We start from the raw sequence: 18667 nt of genomic DNA on the forward strand, positions 1-18667 counted from the left end.
GTGCCATGCGCTTGTGAAGTGGCTGTTTGGTCTCTCCAATGTAGAGGTCTGGGCATTCCTCGCTGCACTGTACAGCATGGGGCCCACACCCAGTTTCACACCTTGTCTCAGGCGATTAGAGGATCATCAGGGGGTACTTTTGTCCCTCTGTGGGGGGTTACTCCCACTAGGTTTATATCTGGGACTCTCCACCATTTGACCTTAGAACTGAAGAAGCTTCTCGGATGAGAGGTGAAACGTCTTCAAGTAACTTAAAGAAGTCCAGACGCCTTTCTTTGCAAGCTCCTTTGACTACGATGACCTGGATGACTGAGAACCTTCACAGACATACCTTTGAAATTATGTTAAACAACACAAATTATGTTATCACCTCTTGGTAAGTGACTCACCAATATACACTCAAAAATATGCTACATAAATCCACTAAATACACAATATTCACACATGGGCCCCACACACACTCACATTCACACTTGTTGCAGGCCTGTTTGCTGCTCACGGCGAACGATGGAGAAAAATCCTCTTCTCCCCAGTAAGAGCACGAAAGTCCAACTTACAGTTCAGTTGCTCGGTAGGTTTCTGTTCACCAGTCCCAAACTAAATCCACTCTCCGCTCTCCCTGCGGACCGGTTGCTGTCTCTGCTACAGCGCGTTAGCCAGTCACTGTCCAGCTCTCCGACAGTCCATAGCGGCTGCCTCCGTGGCGCAGCCAAGCAGTCCGGGCTAGCCTTTAGCCTCGGCAGTCGTAGCTGGAAACACAGTTTTACACGGTGGTGCGACCGTTGAAACAAAAAGTCACTTCACCCACACTCTGTTGCGAAGCTCTCACACGGTTAGCTTTCTAGTCATACACTCTTTTGTGCTAGGTAACCTCAGTAAAACTAGCTGAGTCTCTCACTTTGGTTCAGCTAACCTCGTGCATCTCTCCATGCCGTTCTCCTCTCTTCCTCCATTACAACAGATACACAGGTCCCGTTTTTTGCCACCTTCACGGGCCTCCAGAAAATTAACCCTTTAAGACCTACCATAGAACCAAGTCCGCCAGAGCTTATATTATATTTTTACATGCTGTGGAGCCATTTTTGGGAGCATTTCAAGTTGCTATACATCAATACAACCATTATAGCCCAGATTTTAATAATATGTATTCATTAAGTGCATAGTAATTACATAAATTGCAAAAAAGTGCAATAAACTACAAAAAAATTGAAAATCGTTTTTGATTTTTTAACATATATTTGTAGTTAGAGAAATTTAAGAGGCTTATCCCTCAAAACTGTAAATACAAAAAAGTTGCACAAAATAGTTTCCCACCACAGGAAATTTATTTTGAGTGTCTTCATAGTTTTATTTTTGAAATACACCAATTTTTATACACTGCAGGAAAAACGAAAATAAATATTATACTGCAAATTTGCAAAAAAGCAGCATATGCATCAAAATAAACTATTTCCAGCAGTGCAATATGAGTCCTAAGCATCCCAGAAACGACACAGAAAGTCATAAAGTCACAGATAACTTTTAAAAAGAGCAGTATAGGCCCTGAGGCCCTGATCGCAAAAAAGACTACATTTCCGCGAAAATGACGTCACTTCCGGTTTCGGCCAGGTAATGGCGGAAATGCAAAAGTTCGCGCTGACGTCTATTCCAACGTAGGAAGTGTTTTGAACAGCTGATCGGACCGGCAAAGCGTGTTTCTGGAATATTATGTTTTTGTTCCTGCAAGCGCTTTTTATGCAGTTTTTGCAAAGCTTTATGTGGAAGGAAACCATGACCTAGGACAAGCTGATGGCACAATATGTAAGTACAACTCCTCCGGTTTCATATGCAAAAAAAATTTTTGCGCTAGCTTACGTGGTTGCAGTGCTACCGGGATTTAAAAATAGTTACGCATAACAGAGCGTTCCCGCTCCGATCGGCTCTAAAGGGTTAAAACTCTGAACAATACTTTAACTCTCTTCAGAGTTACATACCATAAAATAATACTTTATGATTAACATAACAGTTTCATTGCGCTAATTACCTATATTTACCTTGTGACATATTACAAGGCAAATTACATTCAGGGTACAGTTACATCACATAATATTAACTGTGAACACCTTATGTTACTGTGGCGTTTACGCCCATGGGAATTACGAGTATCTACTCCCAAATCCCCATCCGAGCTACACCTACAATATACATTAAGTTGAAGAAGAAGAAGTTGGAGGGCAAAACAGTACAGGGTCCCTCTGCCCTCCGGCCATCCTTTGAATTTTATTTTATTTTAGTTTAGCCAAATTGCCAGACAATTCCTGTGCTTTCAGACGCACTAACTGTTGTTTAATTCGGTGTGAAATTTTATAGGATTTCATCAGAAAAAGAAAATCCAGAGAGCAGGAGATTGTTATGTTTGTGCCAATTGCCCTCCGCAGGTAGGTCCAATCACAGTAGGTCAACCTGCTCCGCGAAAGAGCTATGTTTAACTGACCCAGTGTAATGATTGATGTATATGTAGCCACCACCATAAATCAGATAGTCAAGTAAATGCCTCAGTCATTAATAGTCAAATTCAGCAATAGTCAAATCAGTTATAAAGGCTTTTTATTTACCATCTGGTAAGGGAGATTAAAATATTGTAATTCTTTTCTTTCTGATTTAACCTTTTCTCTCGTTACATTTCTGTCATTTAAGATTTAAAGAACCATTTTGTCCTTGTGCCTTACTTCTCCCTTCATAAAGTCCTCTCCGACTTCCTGACACCCAGACCCACACATGTACAGTCATCATCATTTATATACACATACTATTGCTTACCCAAATGTGTCAAATATATATGACCTTTAACTGCCTTATTTAAATGATCTAGTCACCTTGATCATCACCTTTCACCTGTCTGATCATAATTAGTTATGATCACTTAAAGTTTTGCTGTAGCAGAGAAGCACCTAAAAACATACAACAACAATTCTAGGGACAGTGATGTTGTTCCCTGTCTGAGGGCAACACCCTGCAATAGATGATTAAGCTGCCATGAACCTGAAGGTTTATTCAAACTGCATTTTTATTTTAAAACGATCATTGTCATCATACTCAAATATTTAATATTTTTTTCCTGAGCTATTACCATTAACCTTTCACTTAGAGCTCAGGAGACAAAAGAAAATATGAGGTTCCAGAGTAGCTTTTGCAAAACAAATTAAAATATATAAATTTTTTTTAAAAAAGGATTAATGAGCATTTTATAAACATAAATACATGACATGACACTTTCTTTATGTCTACAAAACAGAAGAAGATTGCTGACTTTTATTCTGCAACAGAGCACAGATGCTCTAAAGCACTCTCTTGCTGAACAAAGATATTGATTTTCTCTTAAACAGAAGCATTGTACGTGATTGCCTTATCTTTGGCAAATTAAATCCATACATAAATGGGGTGAGCATTGGCTGGCAAATGAGGAGATATATAGATAAAATGATATTGACTTCACCTGGCACATGAGCAGCTAAAAGGCTGAAATCAGTAGAGTGAAAAATACACCCGACAAACAGGTTTGACACAGAGACGATCTGAGGGGTGCAAGTAGTCACGGCTTTCTGCTTGTTTTCTGTGGATGTTTTTCGACAAACTGCCAAAATCTTCATGTAAGAAACTGAAATGAGACTGAATGGTATGAAAATACTCAATAACACAAAGAATATGTCAGATATAAAGCTGTGGACTGAAACTGAACATGAAAGTCGAATTATTAATTTGTGGTCACAATACACATTATTAACAACATTTCCACAAAACATCAACCTGAAGATGAATGAAAATGAGAATATAAAACTAAGAAATGAATACATCCACACAACCAGAATTAACATAAACACTCTCTCTGTGTTCATAATAACATTATAACGTAATGGATGACAGATTGAGATATATCTGTCATAGGCCATGGCTGCTAAACTGCAAAACTCAGCAGAAGCAGTTGTGTACATACAACACATCTGGAGAAAACACCACGGCAAGGTCACTTCATGACTGTCTGAAAACATCTGTGAGAGCAAAAGAGGATACAGTGATGTGCTGGCATTTATTTCGTTCACACATAAGTTGCTGAGCAGAATATACATTGGCTCATGCAGTCTTCTGTCCACATGTATAACCACAATAAGGACTGCGTTGGCCACACATATAGAGACATACCAAAACAATATTATGATAAAATATGGGTATTTGAAAGCTCCAACATTTCCATAAGCAGCCAGCACAAATGATACACTCTCACTTGAGTTTCCTATTTTCTGCATAATGTCACACAATGAACAAGACAAACTAATAATAATCAAACATCAGGAATCACAAAACAAAAAGCAAACAGGTTTGTACTTTTACAAGATTCAATTCCAGAGATTCTTCACATGCTAAGAATACATAACAATAAGTTCAGCTTCTTCTCCCAACTAAACAAGACAACCTCTTTTGCTAGTATTTATGGCTGCAGCACTGAGGAGGAGAATGAGGTGGGCGCGGCTAAATTTGAGGTCCAGACAGAGTTAGAGACAATGGCATTCTTCCTCTTTGGCAGAGTTTTTTGTTTGTTTTAACTACCATAAATTCCACAGGTTTTCAGAATTGTAGAGCATAATAACCTTTTTATTCTTCTCAAGGGAAATTCAAATGTTTCTTAAGTGGTCCAAAATTGGATTTGAATTTCCACATTCTCAACTTTTCATATAAAAAAAATCAACTACACTTTCCAAGTCGAAACAACATTCTGATATCGTTCATGTTGATCCTAGTGGTATGGATAATTCCTGCCATACAGCTTGATGTCATCCATGTAGAGGAGGTGGTTGACACTCGTCGGTCTTGTTAATTATCTTGTATCATGTTGTTCTCCAGAGTGTAGAACATCCAGCTGCAAATTTGGTGAAACTATTACAAAATCGATCATCAACCTATGGCCTAATGTGTCCTGGTGCCATGCTCATCTATGAATACCCTTATTTTTAAGCATTATGTTTGTTATAGACAAGCTGTAGTTTGCAAAGGAGTCCAAGAACAGAATACCCCTCGGGTTCAGATCAGCCAGACTTTTCTTCATAATCGTACCCCAAGAAGCTGTCACTGATTGTGCCAATTTCAGCAATGAACTCTCCCAGTAGGAGTTTAGTTTAGCCAAAATGCCAGACAATTCATGTCCTATCGGAGACACTAATTGGTATTTGTAAATGACCATGGCAGACCTGATGACATTTTTCTGCATTTCAGCATCTTTTATTTATACTCAGGGTTGCTGTTCATCCACACACAGCAGCAGCTTCCCTGCTTTCATTTCATTTTTACTCGTTTCATTATAAAAAGAATATCCAGAGAGAAGGAGACTATGGATTTGTGCCAATTGCTCTCCCCAGGTGGAGCCATTCTTTGCCTTAGTGTTAGGGAGGGCAAGGAAGCACAGACATGGAAGTACACTTATGTTTACACTGAATATTTCAGAACAATTCTCTATGCTGTTGCATGATGGGGCAGAAGGTTGAGGGTTGCAGATATAACAGACTCAAACTGATCTGCAACACACTACACACTACGATAGTCGCACACCCTTAATATCACATCGTTTACAGAGAAAATTGCAAAGTCAATATAGTAATAGGGGCAACTCAGTGTCCGCCACATATATGTAATTTTGTCTACTATACCAGGATATTTATAATTAGAGCTATTTGTATTTATTGAGCTATTTTGTGACTTTGTTATTTTGTAACTTGTATTATATCGTATCATTTCATTTAGTTTAGTTAGTTACTGTTCGTATTGTCTTGGAGCAACTGTGACCGCATAAATTCTCCTGGGATTAAGAAAGTGTTCTGATTCTGATTAACTGAACCAGTGTAATGATTTCTGTATACAGACCCCATCAGCAATCAGATACAAATGAATCCACTAAATGTGTCACTCATTAATACTCAGATTTAACAATACTCAGATTAACACTTCTTAATTCCTATTTGATGAGTGAGTTTAAAATGATGTAGTTATTTTATTCCTGATTTGATCTCCTTCTCTCTGGTTACATTTCTGAGGGGATGACCCAAACAGTACAATCACATTCTTTCCTCCAGTAAGAAATTCTTGTACTCATTTCCTGTAAGTTGGTATAATTTTATGGTAGCGCATGGGGTCAACACAGATTCACTGATTCAAATGAGCAACTCAGCATTTACTGCTGAAACTTCCTGATAACTATATGATTGCTTGAATAATTTTTGTTGAAGCAGAGAAGCACCTAAAACTATTCTAAGGACAATGTAATAAACAAAATTTTGGTTTCCTGTCTGAGGGTAACATCAACCATTGCAGATTATGTCAGGAATTCAGTGGAAATTAGAGGTTGCACAGTAGCTTTTACAAAACAAAACAAAATGAACTGAATTAATGAAATGGGCCTTTTATAAAGGTAAATACATGACATAATCAGATTTTATTTTCTTCATGTGTACAAACCATAATATGTTTGATGAATGCTATTCCACCACAGATGCTCTAAAACAGTCTCTTTTTAAACAAAGACATTGATTTTCTCTTAAACACAAGCATTGTACATGATTGCCTTATCTTTGGCAAATTAAATCCATACATAAATGGGGTGAGCATTGGTTGACAAATAAGGAGATATATAGATAAAATTATACGGACTTCACCTGGCACCTGAGCAACTAAAACACTGGAATCGATAGCATGAAAAATACACCCGACAAACAGGTTTGACACAGAGACGATCTGAGGGGTGCAAGTAGTCACGGCTTTCTGCTTGTTTTCTGTGGATGTTTTTCGACAAACTGCTAAAATCTTCATGTAAGAGACTGAAATGAGACTGAATGGTATGAAAATACTCAGTAACAGAAAGAATATGTCAGATATAAAGCTGTGGACTGAAACTGAACATGAAAGTCGAATTATTAATTTGTGGTCACAATACACATTATTAACAACATTTCCACAGAACTTCAAACTGAAGATGAATGAAAATGAGAATATAAAAATAAGAAATGAATAAACCCACACAAGTAGAATTAACATAAACACTCTCTCTGTGTTCATAATCACATTATAGCGTAATGGATGACAGATTGAGATATATCTGTCATAGGCCATGGCTGCTAAACTGCAAAACTCAGCAGAAGCAGTTGTGTACATACAACACATCTGGAGAAAACACCACGGCAAGGTCACTTCATGGCTGTCTGAAAACATCTGTGAGAGCAAAAGAGGATACATCGATGTGCTGCCATTTATTTCGTTCACACATAAATTGCTGAGCAGTATATACATTGGCTCATGCAGTCTTCTGTCCACATGTATGACCACAATAAGGACTGTGTTGGCCACACATATAGAGACATACCAGAACAATATTATACTAAAATACATGTATTTTAAAGCTCCAACATTTCCATAAGCAGCCAGCACAAATGATACAGTCTCACTTGAGTTTCCCATTTTCTGCATAATTTGCACAGTGAACAAGTTTGATCAGTAATAATGATATGAATGGTCCAATTTCCTTAGGGATTATGAAAGTATTTTGATTCTGATTCTTTTCGATATGAATAAGAGTACCCAATCCCGATGGTTTAGCAAAGTTTCTATTATTCTGTTCAAATCTGTTTTAGACATGCATGCTACCTCATTATGATATGTTCCTTCTCAACAGCTGTTATACCTGTTACACAATGCGCGCATCAGTAAGCAAAGAACAAAGAGTAGTTTTATATTTTACAAGACCAAAGCTCAGAAATTAGCTCCTTTCATCCCAACTGAATGAGACCAAAGAATCTGCTAACATTTATAGCTGCAGCACAGAGGAGGAGCAATAAAGTGGGAGTGTACTTGAGGGCCAATGACAATAATGGCAATAGAAAATGGCATTCTTCTTTAACAGATATATCTGACTTTTTTTTAAATCATGCATTCTAAATTCATAAAATCAACACAACACAGTACAGCTTTAACAGGTTAAGCAGCAGAAAATGGATGGATGGATTGGTTGGTTTTCTGCAGAATCTTTTGAATGGTATAATCTATACTGTGTTTAAAAATAAAGTTGGGATCCAGTCCAAATTGTAAATTAAAAAAATGCAATAATATGCAAAATGATTTGGGCCCTTTGTTTAGTGGTTCTGTTGTGTAGAGTTTTCATCAGAAAAGACATCCAGCATAAACATCTGCTAAATCAAATATGTGGACCTACAACTGTGGGCAGGACACCTTTTCTTATCTCCCTTATGAAAAAGGGAGCAGACAAGCTGCTTAAATGTGTTAAGAGGAAGTCCTAGTGTAGTTTGTGTAAATGTGTAATTTATGTTTTATAGCTTTATAAAAGAGGAACAATTTTGTGGTTTTTATAGGTTATTGAGAAATAAGAACTGATTCTGCTCACTTAAGATGGAATTATGTTGTATGTGGTCAATAATGTAAAATGACTCCTGGTTTAAATAAAAAGCACTGTGGTGCTAGCAAATTTTGTTATCAAAAAGCCTGCACTAAGCTCACCCCAGTTCCACTCCAAACACTTGGATTACTTGGAATAATACTGATCATGAGACTTTATTGCCCAACTTCTCTTTTATAAGCCAGACGTGGTCAAGTTAGCAGCCATACAAAACATCTAAAAAATACTACAAGTATAAGTATAAAACCACAACAAACAGTTTTAAAAAACAAAACAAACAGCGGTCCCCAACTTTTTTTATTCCCAGCAGACAAGTTTATCCACAACGTTATTTTCACGGACTGGCCTTTAAGGTGTCACGGATAAATACAACAAAATAAAACCAGTACAGGTACCAAAACGAGAAGATTTATTCATAACACATGGGAAAAGACCCAGGGACACCGAGTTAATGATAAAAACGATAGAAAAAATAACACTAAAAACAGATTTAAAAACCCTGAAAACTATGAAATTCACACTGGTGTTTCCTGTGTCATCGGCCTGGAAAGTGGCCGGACAGGACGTGCAGGACCAGACGGCATAGAGACCTCAGGCGCAGACGAAGCTAGACGGAGTGAGGCAGGACCAGGCGACGCCAAAGGCGAAGACACGGAGGTTGGACCAGACGAAGCTGAAGACTCGGAGGCTGGACCAGACGAGGGCGCAGACTCGGAGGCTGGACCAGACGAGGGTGGCGCTGCAGGCGATGGCATGGGAGCCGCAGGTGGTGGCGCTGCAGGCGACGGCGCTGCAGGACCCTCCAGCAGGAGCGGAGGGTCAGCTGACCTGGAAACCGGAGCAGGGACAAACTGGGCCCTAGCCCCCCTCACCCGAGGAACTGATACAGGTGCAGGAGATGGCTGGACTGCAGCTTCCCTGGGTGGAGGAGCACAGGAAGGCAAAGGAGCAGGCTCACTGAAAACTGGCTCATCAAAAATAGGTGACGATATTTCAAAGTAAAACGGGAAACACATAACACAGACTGAACAAAAGACACAGACTCACATGCAGGCACTACAACAGAGGGAACAGAGACGTGGGACCAGGGCAGACACAGACACTGACTGGACACGGGGATATAGCGGACAGGGGAGACAGCAACTAAGGATTACACAGAGACAAAACATAACTCTAACAAAGAAACCAAAGCATAGAAATGATAGATAATATATAAACTCAAAACCCTGGGTCAACGACCCAGGCATCCTGACACACTCGAGCCTGAACTCTTGCGACACGGTACCAAACTCATGGACCGGTACGGGGTTGGGCCTGCTGATGTAAAACATTAGAACACAGAGTGGCTTCTTAAAGTAAACATCAATAAGTCTCCTTCACTTTATTCCTTATTATGCTTTTACATTTTTTAAAGCATAATAATTAAAGTAAATTTAGATTTTTCTCTATATTCCTTGTCTAAGGTGCATAGAATGTTTGACATATCTGTCAGAACTCTAGGTACATCAGGAAGCAACCCTTTCGAAGAGTATAGCTGGTAACTTGGTAGTGGGACAGGGAGACTGTAAGATTACCTAAAACAGCTTTATGAAGAAAAATACCAGTGCTGTTTTCTTCGAATGGTCAGTGATGGCTAACCCACCAAATTATAAAGAACGCAGTGGTAAGTCAGAGACTGTCATGGTCCCTGTGCCTGCCCAGCTGGCCTCACAAGGCTACACTTGTGAGGCCGGCTGGGCAGGCACAGGGACCATGACAGAGACTTTATGATAAAACATAGTGATGCATTATAGACTACATGAAGACTACTGAGAACTGAAGAGGAAACATACAGTGTGTCACCATAATCAATTACAGGCAAAAGGGTAAAAAGATTTATTTCTAAAGTAAAAAACATTTTTCCCTTTAATTTTCATAATAAGACTAGCAATGTGTACATTAGAGAGAAACTTGTCATCAAACTTTATACCCAAATATTTGTAGGCATGTACCATTTCAATGGTTTTGCCAACATCTGTACCAACGCTAAGATCATCAAACATCCGTGGGTGAGCTTTCGAGAACACGATAAATTCTGTTTTATGAACATTTAAAACCAATTTTAAATGCAGAAAAATGGATTGTAATAAGTGAAATGCATTCACTGCCTGCTCTACAGAAGGTGCAAATGTTTATATGACAGTGTCATCAGCATAAAGATTTATTTTTTCTAGAAAGCTTTTACTCAAATCATGTATAAAACAGAAAATAAAGCAGATCCCAAAATAGAACCCTGTGGGACACCTTTTGCTCACTCAAGTAAAGCCCAGTTATTTTTGTTTATCTGGCTTGTTGCCAGAATTCTGAAGGGTCGCATGTTTAATTGGCTAAGAATCAATAATAATGACAATATCAGAAATAAAGTAGCACATTTATTCACATTTTTGTGTGTCAGAGCCCTGATTCCATTCATGAGATGACGAATGAGGTGAAGAAGACGAAGATGACATTTTATTAAGATGACTGTAGTGTGGCATGTTTCCTGCATGTTTTTGCTTCTTTGGTGAAAGGGAACCCTTCTCAAACATAGGTATGATCCTCCACATCTTAGGTCTGAAGGTGCAAGCATGAAATAAAATCACACCTCAGGAACCTATGACATCTGCTCCATCTTTAGTCTACTACATATGCGGCCGGTTTTTAGCCATATACATAAAATGTTATTTTGCAAAATGGCAAACTCCATCTGGTCGATTTGTGGCCTCCACAAAACAGTGCTCACTCCTGTATATTTTTAATGTATCAATTCAGAGCTTATAAGCGTTTATGAATATGTTGAAAGATACATTTTCACACTAATTAATGTATATTTATGGTTACAATATTCTTTGTTTTGGTGAATTATTTTAAATGATTGTACTATTAAAATGGTATGTAATGCAAGTATGTAATAAAAGTAAAGCAAACATCATGCATGACTGAGTTGTGTGTTTTTGTTGAAAGAAAAAAAACTTCTCTGGAGACCTTTCTTTTGAGACAACTCCCTGCAAACGTGATTAGCATGCTATTACTAACAGACAATAATAATATAATAAAAGATTATCAAGTAAACATGATGATTACTGGACTAATGACCATTAGTCCAGGGCACTCTTTTATCCCCAGGACATTAAGTGTGTGTGATGCTTAGGGAGCAGCAGTCTCCAGGCTGATGTAGCTGTGGGCCAAACTCTCTGCTACAAGTCCAGTAATATTAACACCAAGGAACAAATAAAAATATTTTCTTATTTGTAAATTTATTTTTATTGAAATAAACCTCAGGACAGTGTGTACAAGAATCATCTCTACTGAAAATAACAGTCAAAAATAATGTTTACTAGAGTTTATTTCATAAATGAAAATATTCTCAGCTTGTAAACAGCCAGTAACACTGAAATAGACAAATGTTTGTCACTGACTAATTACAAGACCTTAAAGTGTTTTCCTTTGAGGAAGCAAGAGAGAGGTAATAGTATTTAATGGAGAAATATCTCCTTAATGGAGGAACGAAAAAAATGCATCCCAGTCTCATGTAACCTTTCTCTAGTACAGAATAAACTGGGCCAAAAATCAAAGAAAGGACAGGTGAGGTTTCCCTGATAAAGAAACTAAAGAGCAACAAAAATGTAGATATTTAGGATTTTATTGAGTTATTGCGAAATCAACACAAAAAACAACTTCTGACTAGGTGGGCAGCCTCTACTTGTCTACTTACCACCATGTTAGTTGCAATGGACTTAGACTGCACACACAGTCCCATTGTCAAAGAATAATGGCCTCAAATACATAACCTAGTCGTTACCACTGAATACAATATAACAAATTAATCTTTTAAATAGGTTTTGTGTATTATATGAGCGAAACGTTGAGACCAGCAAAGAGAAAAAACATTAAATAGACAACCTTAGGAGTACAGTTTCATTTCACCAGCTACCGCCACACTAGGGCCTACCTACAGACCAGCGTTCACTCCCACTGTACTAAAACTTGAGATGGACCGATCCGATATTACGTATCGGTATCGGTCCGATACTGACCTAAATTACTGGATCGGATATCGGAGAAAAATAAAAAATGTAATCCGATCCATTAAATATCACGAAAGCACCTCACAAAACTTGCAACACGCCGTAACTCACCTCAGAACGTTAGCACGTCAGAGCAGTATGCATCACGTGATAGAGCGGCTGTGGCATGCGGGACCTGTCGGTGGTCTGGATAGCATGTGGAGCTTCGCTAGCAACCCGGCATTTCATCTCCGACAAAGTTATCCCCGAGAGAAGTAAAGCAAGTGTGTAAGTCCATCTCTGAATGTTTGTAAAGCATTCCTGCGTTAAGCTTACCAAACGATATATGGAGCGACTGCCTCTTCTGGCTGCTACTTCAATCATGAAACTGCTTAATGATCAGCTGATCGGCTTTTCTGTCGCGAGTCCGTCTCTCTGGTTTGTTTTTGGCCCACTTTGCACCAGAAAGAGGAAACCAGCGGCTGAACAACAGCAGCACGTTTAAGCTTGATCAGCTGTTGTTAGAATTTATTTATTATTACTTTCTACTCGAGGATCTTTTTCTACGTAGCTGACGGCTGGTAACTGTGCAGGGGTGGATCTAGCAAAGTTTAGCCAGGGGGGCCGATAGGGCATGAACAGGGAAAAGGGGGCACAAAGACATACTTTTCTTTCTTATTCTCATTTAAAATGTCTAGCTTTTAATAAATAATTATCCAAATCTTACACCCAAAGTTTTAATTTGATGTAAAATGAATAGAAGTCAATTACTGTATATAGTGACTATTAAGTCTAATATATATACCCTAGTAAGCTATAGTACTTTTTCCTTTGGGAAGGTACCATCTGTGCAGTCTGCAATTTTGTTGAAGAAAGATGTTGAATCTATTTAATATTTCTTGAAAAATAATTGATTTCTGTGCTTTTTTTTTTCACACTACATCAAATTAAGGTTGATTACGTCGATTAAGCATCACGAGGTGGAGCGTGAGGGGTGGTTCCCTATTTTTTATTTATTTATTTTTGTTGTTGCTGGGAGTTGGAACCCTATTAGTTAGGTTGCTTAATATTTACGCTAAGTACTCTTTAAAATACCAGAATAGGGAGGATGGTGTAGGTTTAAGTTTATTAGATTGATCAGTATTGCTGAACTATGAAAATTTTTTTTTTTTGCATACAGGTATAACAGAATAGCTTTAGTGTAGTTGTTGTTTTAAACTTGAGTATGAACTTATACAAAATGCAGCAAGATATTTAAAAAAAAACAGTTTTGTTGATTAAAAAACACTATATCGGATTCATATCGGTATCGGCAGATATCCAAATTCATGATATCGGTATCGGTATCGGACATAAAAAAGTGGTATCGTGCCATCTCTAACTAAAACTGGCTGCAATTTACTTAGAAAGCACTAATGAGATGTGACAAAATGGCTACATGAAAACATTTTTTAGTTATGAAGAAAATTTAAAAATTTTAAATTTTAAAATACCAGTGTCAACAAGCAGAATAAAAGATGGATACAGCTAACATTTACCATTCGTCAGTCCCATTTTAAAGCCTTGGGATTAACATTTCCCCCATCACCAGTCCAATCACTACCTTGGTTTTGAAACCAGATGTGATAAGATAGGAACAGGCCTGACTCTGACTGAGAATAGCCCAAATATCCCTTCTTTCTGAAACAGGGGATATACAAAGTTTATTTAATTTTATTCAACATGACCCAAAAATCAATGACTAAGACTCTAAGCTAAGCAGGGAAGTGTTTAGAGTCAAGTCTGAGGAGCTTTTTTCCCCACATGCATGTAAATGTCTTTTTGCAACCACAGGTATCACCTCCTGGTGGCCATTATTAAAAATAATGCAGATTTAAAGCACTTAACTATTCAGACCCAGAAGCTGCATCCAAATTTTACATGAAGGCAGCAGTGGGGAGGTTGCAATGTTAGGAATGTTCCATGAATCCAGGAGATTCTTAAGGTACTGAACATGTTAGGAAGTCTTCAGATAACTACCAAGGTGACTTCAAGGCAGAGAGAAAAGCAACATTAGCAGAAGGAGCACATGAGCCGTTTTCAGGAGCACGAGGGAGCTTGATTATTACTCGGCAATTTTTCTCCTGCAAACCTCCACCTGAGATTCAGAGAGACTGAGAAAAAGCAAAAGTACTGTAATCTGCCTTTTTTGTGACTACATTACCCATGCCCTTTCAGTGACAGATTCATGCTGTTGTCAGTAGAAAGCTAAAATAAACTATTTGCATCTGTTTGGTTATAAATCTACAAATTATAAATGGTCCTTGTTTAGATTTGACCCTGTTGTGTCCAAAAGAGTTGTGTGATGTGTGAATTCTGTGTTGTCCAACATTGTGAGTCCGACCCTATAGTACTACATATCTGATGCAGTTAGCAACGGATTTTCAAGAAAGGCAACATATTATATCTTTATCACAAATGCCATCTTGATATGTTAAATGTGAAACCAATAGCAGACTCTCTGTTTTTGCTGTTTAATCCTCATTTTATCACCGCCTTTATTCATCAAAGTGCTTTAAAGACGGAAACTGACCGGTATTGGTTTCGGACCTGGTCCCTATTGTTACGACTGTTCAAGCCGACCACTTAAAAAGTGGAGACATTACAAACTATTTGTACATTGTTTTGGTTGTGTCACTGTCTCCAGCCACAGTTTTTTACAGTGTGACTGTAGCTGAGAAAGTACGGTAGCTGAGATGTGCTTGATTCTTTGTACACAGACAGATATCTTTTGAACAAATGTTGCTGATGCACATGTGAGCTAATGTCCAGCATTTAATAAATGAATTCATGAATAGATGACACATGCACATTTAGGCAGGTTATCCTCCCCCCGATATCAAACGGAATCAACTTGTCACACCTTTCGTGTCCAAACAGAATGTGTGTATGTGTTCTGACTCTGCAGGAATTATATTAAATGAGAAAAGTTGAGAATAATTGCTTTACTTTTAGATAAAAATAAGAATAATTATGTGCATATTGTACTTTACATTGACACATAATAAAGTAGTGCTTAAGAATTCACCAGAATCCAAGAAATTAAGCATCTGTCTCTCATCACAATGCTCAAATCATAGCTAAAAATAAGACATGGCTTTACATAAATTTACATTTGATACTTTTACATCACATAACTCCATACTGAACTTTTAGAACTCTAATTATAATGAAATGGAAACATGAGACATTATGTGGCCATTAATCAAATCAATCATTCATCCATCGTTAAATGTTATCATACTAGTAACATGTATCATACTTTCCTTTTTTATCTGAATATCAGTGTCAATCTTTTAATACTATTGGCTTTTTACACCGAATCTTTGATATGCTAGCCTACACAAAAATATCATTCGCCTTCGAATTTTAGTCAGGACCCAACCGTAACAAACTGGATTTAAAATAGGAGGGATGATGAGGAATTCAATGGCCATGAAGTTCTTTAAATGCTGTGGCAGAGATGCTGATCCATACCTCGAGAACATGAGATCAAAAAGCAAAGCAGTCGTGACATTCAGCAGACAAAATAAATGTGGCGCACAAGTCTGTGTGAACTTTTTCCTACCTGCTCGAGATTTTAAAGCTACATTAACAAGCTGCACATATGAACATGCAATGCAGACAACATGACAACAATAAAAGGTGATGAAAATCAGCCCGACAATGTCATTCACTTTTGTTGAACCACAAGCAAGTTTGACAATTGACCAGTTCTCACAGTAAAGCTTGTTTATGTTGGAGCCACATAATTTAAGTGTTGACGTTAAGCTTATGACGAGAGTCTCAAAGCAGAGAGGAACAAGCCAGGACAGAGTGACTAACACCACAGTCCTTCGTACAGACATTACAGAGTGATACTCCAGTGGTCTACATATGGCCAAATATCTGTCATAAGCCATTAGGACTAAAGTAGAGTAGTCAACCTTTGCATTTGAATATATAACAAACACTTGCAAAAGGCATCCAACATATGAGATTAGATGTGTGTCAGACAACAGATCAAAGGCAAATCTGGGAAAAAACCCAGCAGTCCCATAAAGTCCATTAATACACAAGGAACACAAAAATATATACATGGGTTCATGTAGGTTTTGATCTGATATTATAGTTAAAATAAGAGATATGTTTACCATCAAAATGAGAAAATAACACAGCAAAGTGAGAGAGAAAAGTGTGACTCTGTAGTTCACAGTTGCACTGAAACCAGTCAGAGAAAACACAACTATACTAGACGTATTCATTTTGCTATCTTGATATGTAAAAACATCATTAACTATAATATTGGCACCTTTACTGTAAGTGCACTTGCTTTAGAAAGCTAGAAAATTTAAGGCAGGATGTTGGAGAAGACTCCTCCTTCTACATTGCTGCCGTGTGATTTGCTGACAGTTCAAATGTTTGAATTTAATATATTTTAGGAATTCTATATTTCTATATCTATCTTTTCTACCATGATGAAATAAAAAAACAATCTCATCATGTTTTTAGTCCACAATATTTTTGCAGGGTCCAACTTAACGATTTTCTCTAAGAAAGAAAATGAACATTTATTGAGAAAAAAGTCTCTTTTAGAAAATTTTTTTGTGTCATTTTATTATTACTGTAACCTTATTGCACAAGGAAACCAAACAACAGTTTGATAAATTAGATACATTCATTTTTAAACAAAGTTGTCGCATTGTTGTTTGAAAAGTGTTCCTATGACAAATGATTAAGGACCAGTTGCAGTACTAGTCTAGAGTAACCCCCTCATTTCTTTAGATTTTGTTCAGAAAATTCTAACGAGCTCTGTTTTATGATCACATTTATTCTTCAACACAGTCTGAGCTAAGTATTTTTTAAAGTATTCAAAGTAGTAGCAGGAATACTTCTCCAGGCTTCTTGATAGACATTCAAAGCTCTTCTTTGGATGTTAGCTGTCTTTTGTTCTGTTTTCTGTGAAGATGATCCCACAACACTTCAATAATTATTAGGCCCAGTCCATGACTGATTTCATTGTTTGTTTGTTTTTCTATCCATGTATGCTTTTACTACATTGACCGTGTATTTGGGATCAAAATCCTCTGATACTTTTCTAGATTCCTAATTCCAAGAGGGAATGGGCAAGAGCCCCATCACCACTGACTGAAATGCAGCCCCTGTCACGGCCGAGGCCGCTTCAAAATGTGACAGGACTCAAATGCAGGACGCCGAACAGCACGTACAGTGGGGCAAAAAAGTATTTAGTCAGCCACCGATTGTGCAAGTTCCCCCACCTAAAATGATGACAGAGGTCAGTAATTTGCACCAGAGGTACACTTCAACTGTGAGAGACAGAATGTGAAAAAAAAAATAAAAATCCATGAATCCACATGGTAGGATTTGTAAAGAATTTATTCGTAAATCAGGGTGGAAAATAAGTATTTGGTCAATAACAAAAATACAACTCAATACTTTGTAACATAACCTTTGTTGGCAATAACAGAGGTCAAACGTTTACTATAGGTCTTTACCAGGTTTGCACACACAGTAGCTGGTATTTTGGCCCATTCCTCCATGCAGATCTTCTCGAGAGCAGTGATGTTTTGGGGCTGTCGCCGAGCAACACGGACTTTCAACTCCCGCCACAGATTTTCTATGGGGTTGAGGTCTGGAGACTGGCTAGGCCACTCCAGGACTTTCAAATGCTTCTTACGGAGCCACTCCTTTGTTGCCTGGGCGGTGTGTTTTGGATCATTGTCATGTTGGAAGACCCAGCCTCGTTTCATCTTCAAAGTTCTCACTGATGGAAGGAGGTTTTGGCTCAAAATCTCACGATACATGGCCCCATTCATTCTGTCCTTAACACGGATCAGTCGTCCTGTCCCCTTGGCAGAAAAACAGCCCCATAGCATGATGTTTCCACCCCCATGCTTCACAGTAGGTATGGTGTTCTTGGGATGCAACTCAGTATTCTTCTTCCTCCAAACACGACGAGTTGAGTTTATACCAAAAAGTTCTACTTTGGTTTCATCTGACCACATGACATTCTCCCAATCCTCTGCTGTATCATCCATGTGCTCTCTGGCAAACTTCAGACGGGCCTGGACATGCACTGGCTTCAGCAGCGGAACACGTCTGGCACTGCGGGATTTGATTCCCTGCCGTTGTAGTGTGCTACTGATGGTGACCTTTGTTACTTTGGTCCCAG

The 18667-nt window shown here is 38.2% G+C and overlaps 3 protein-coding genes across 3 annotated transcripts; all 3 read right to left on the reverse strand.

Moving 5' to 3' along the window:
- Positions 1–3317: 3317 nt before the first annotated feature.
- On the reverse strand, positions 3318–4283 carry LOC113007585 (olfactory receptor 8G17-like). The gene has a single exon (XM_026144300.2). The coding sequence runs from the start codon at positions 4281–4283 to the stop codon at positions 3318–3320; it is 966 nt and encodes a 321-aa protein (XP_026000085.2).
- A 2239-nt stretch (positions 4284–6522) lies between these two features.
- On the reverse strand, positions 6523–7479 carry LOC113007586 (olfactory receptor 10A3-like). The gene has a single exon (XM_026144301.2). The coding sequence runs from the start codon at positions 7477–7479 to the stop codon at positions 6523–6525; it is 957 nt and encodes a 318-aa protein (XP_026000086.2).
- An 8318-nt stretch (positions 7480–15797) lies between these two features.
- On the reverse strand, positions 15798–16739 carry LOC113007587 (olfactory receptor 6N1-like). Its single transcript, XM_026144302.2, has one exon. It carries the CDS (start codon positions 16737–16739, stop codon positions 15798–15800), a length of 942 nt encoding a protein of 313 aa, XP_026000087.2.
- Positions 16740–18667: the final 1928 nt, after the last annotated feature.

Source organism: Astatotilapia calliptera, chromosome 16, assembly GCF_964374335.1.
Source record: "Astatotilapia calliptera chromosome 16, fAstCal68.1, whole genome shotgun sequence".
Classification (NCBI taxonomy): domain Eukaryota; kingdom Metazoa; phylum Chordata; class Actinopteri; order Cichliformes; family Cichlidae; genus Astatotilapia; species Astatotilapia calliptera.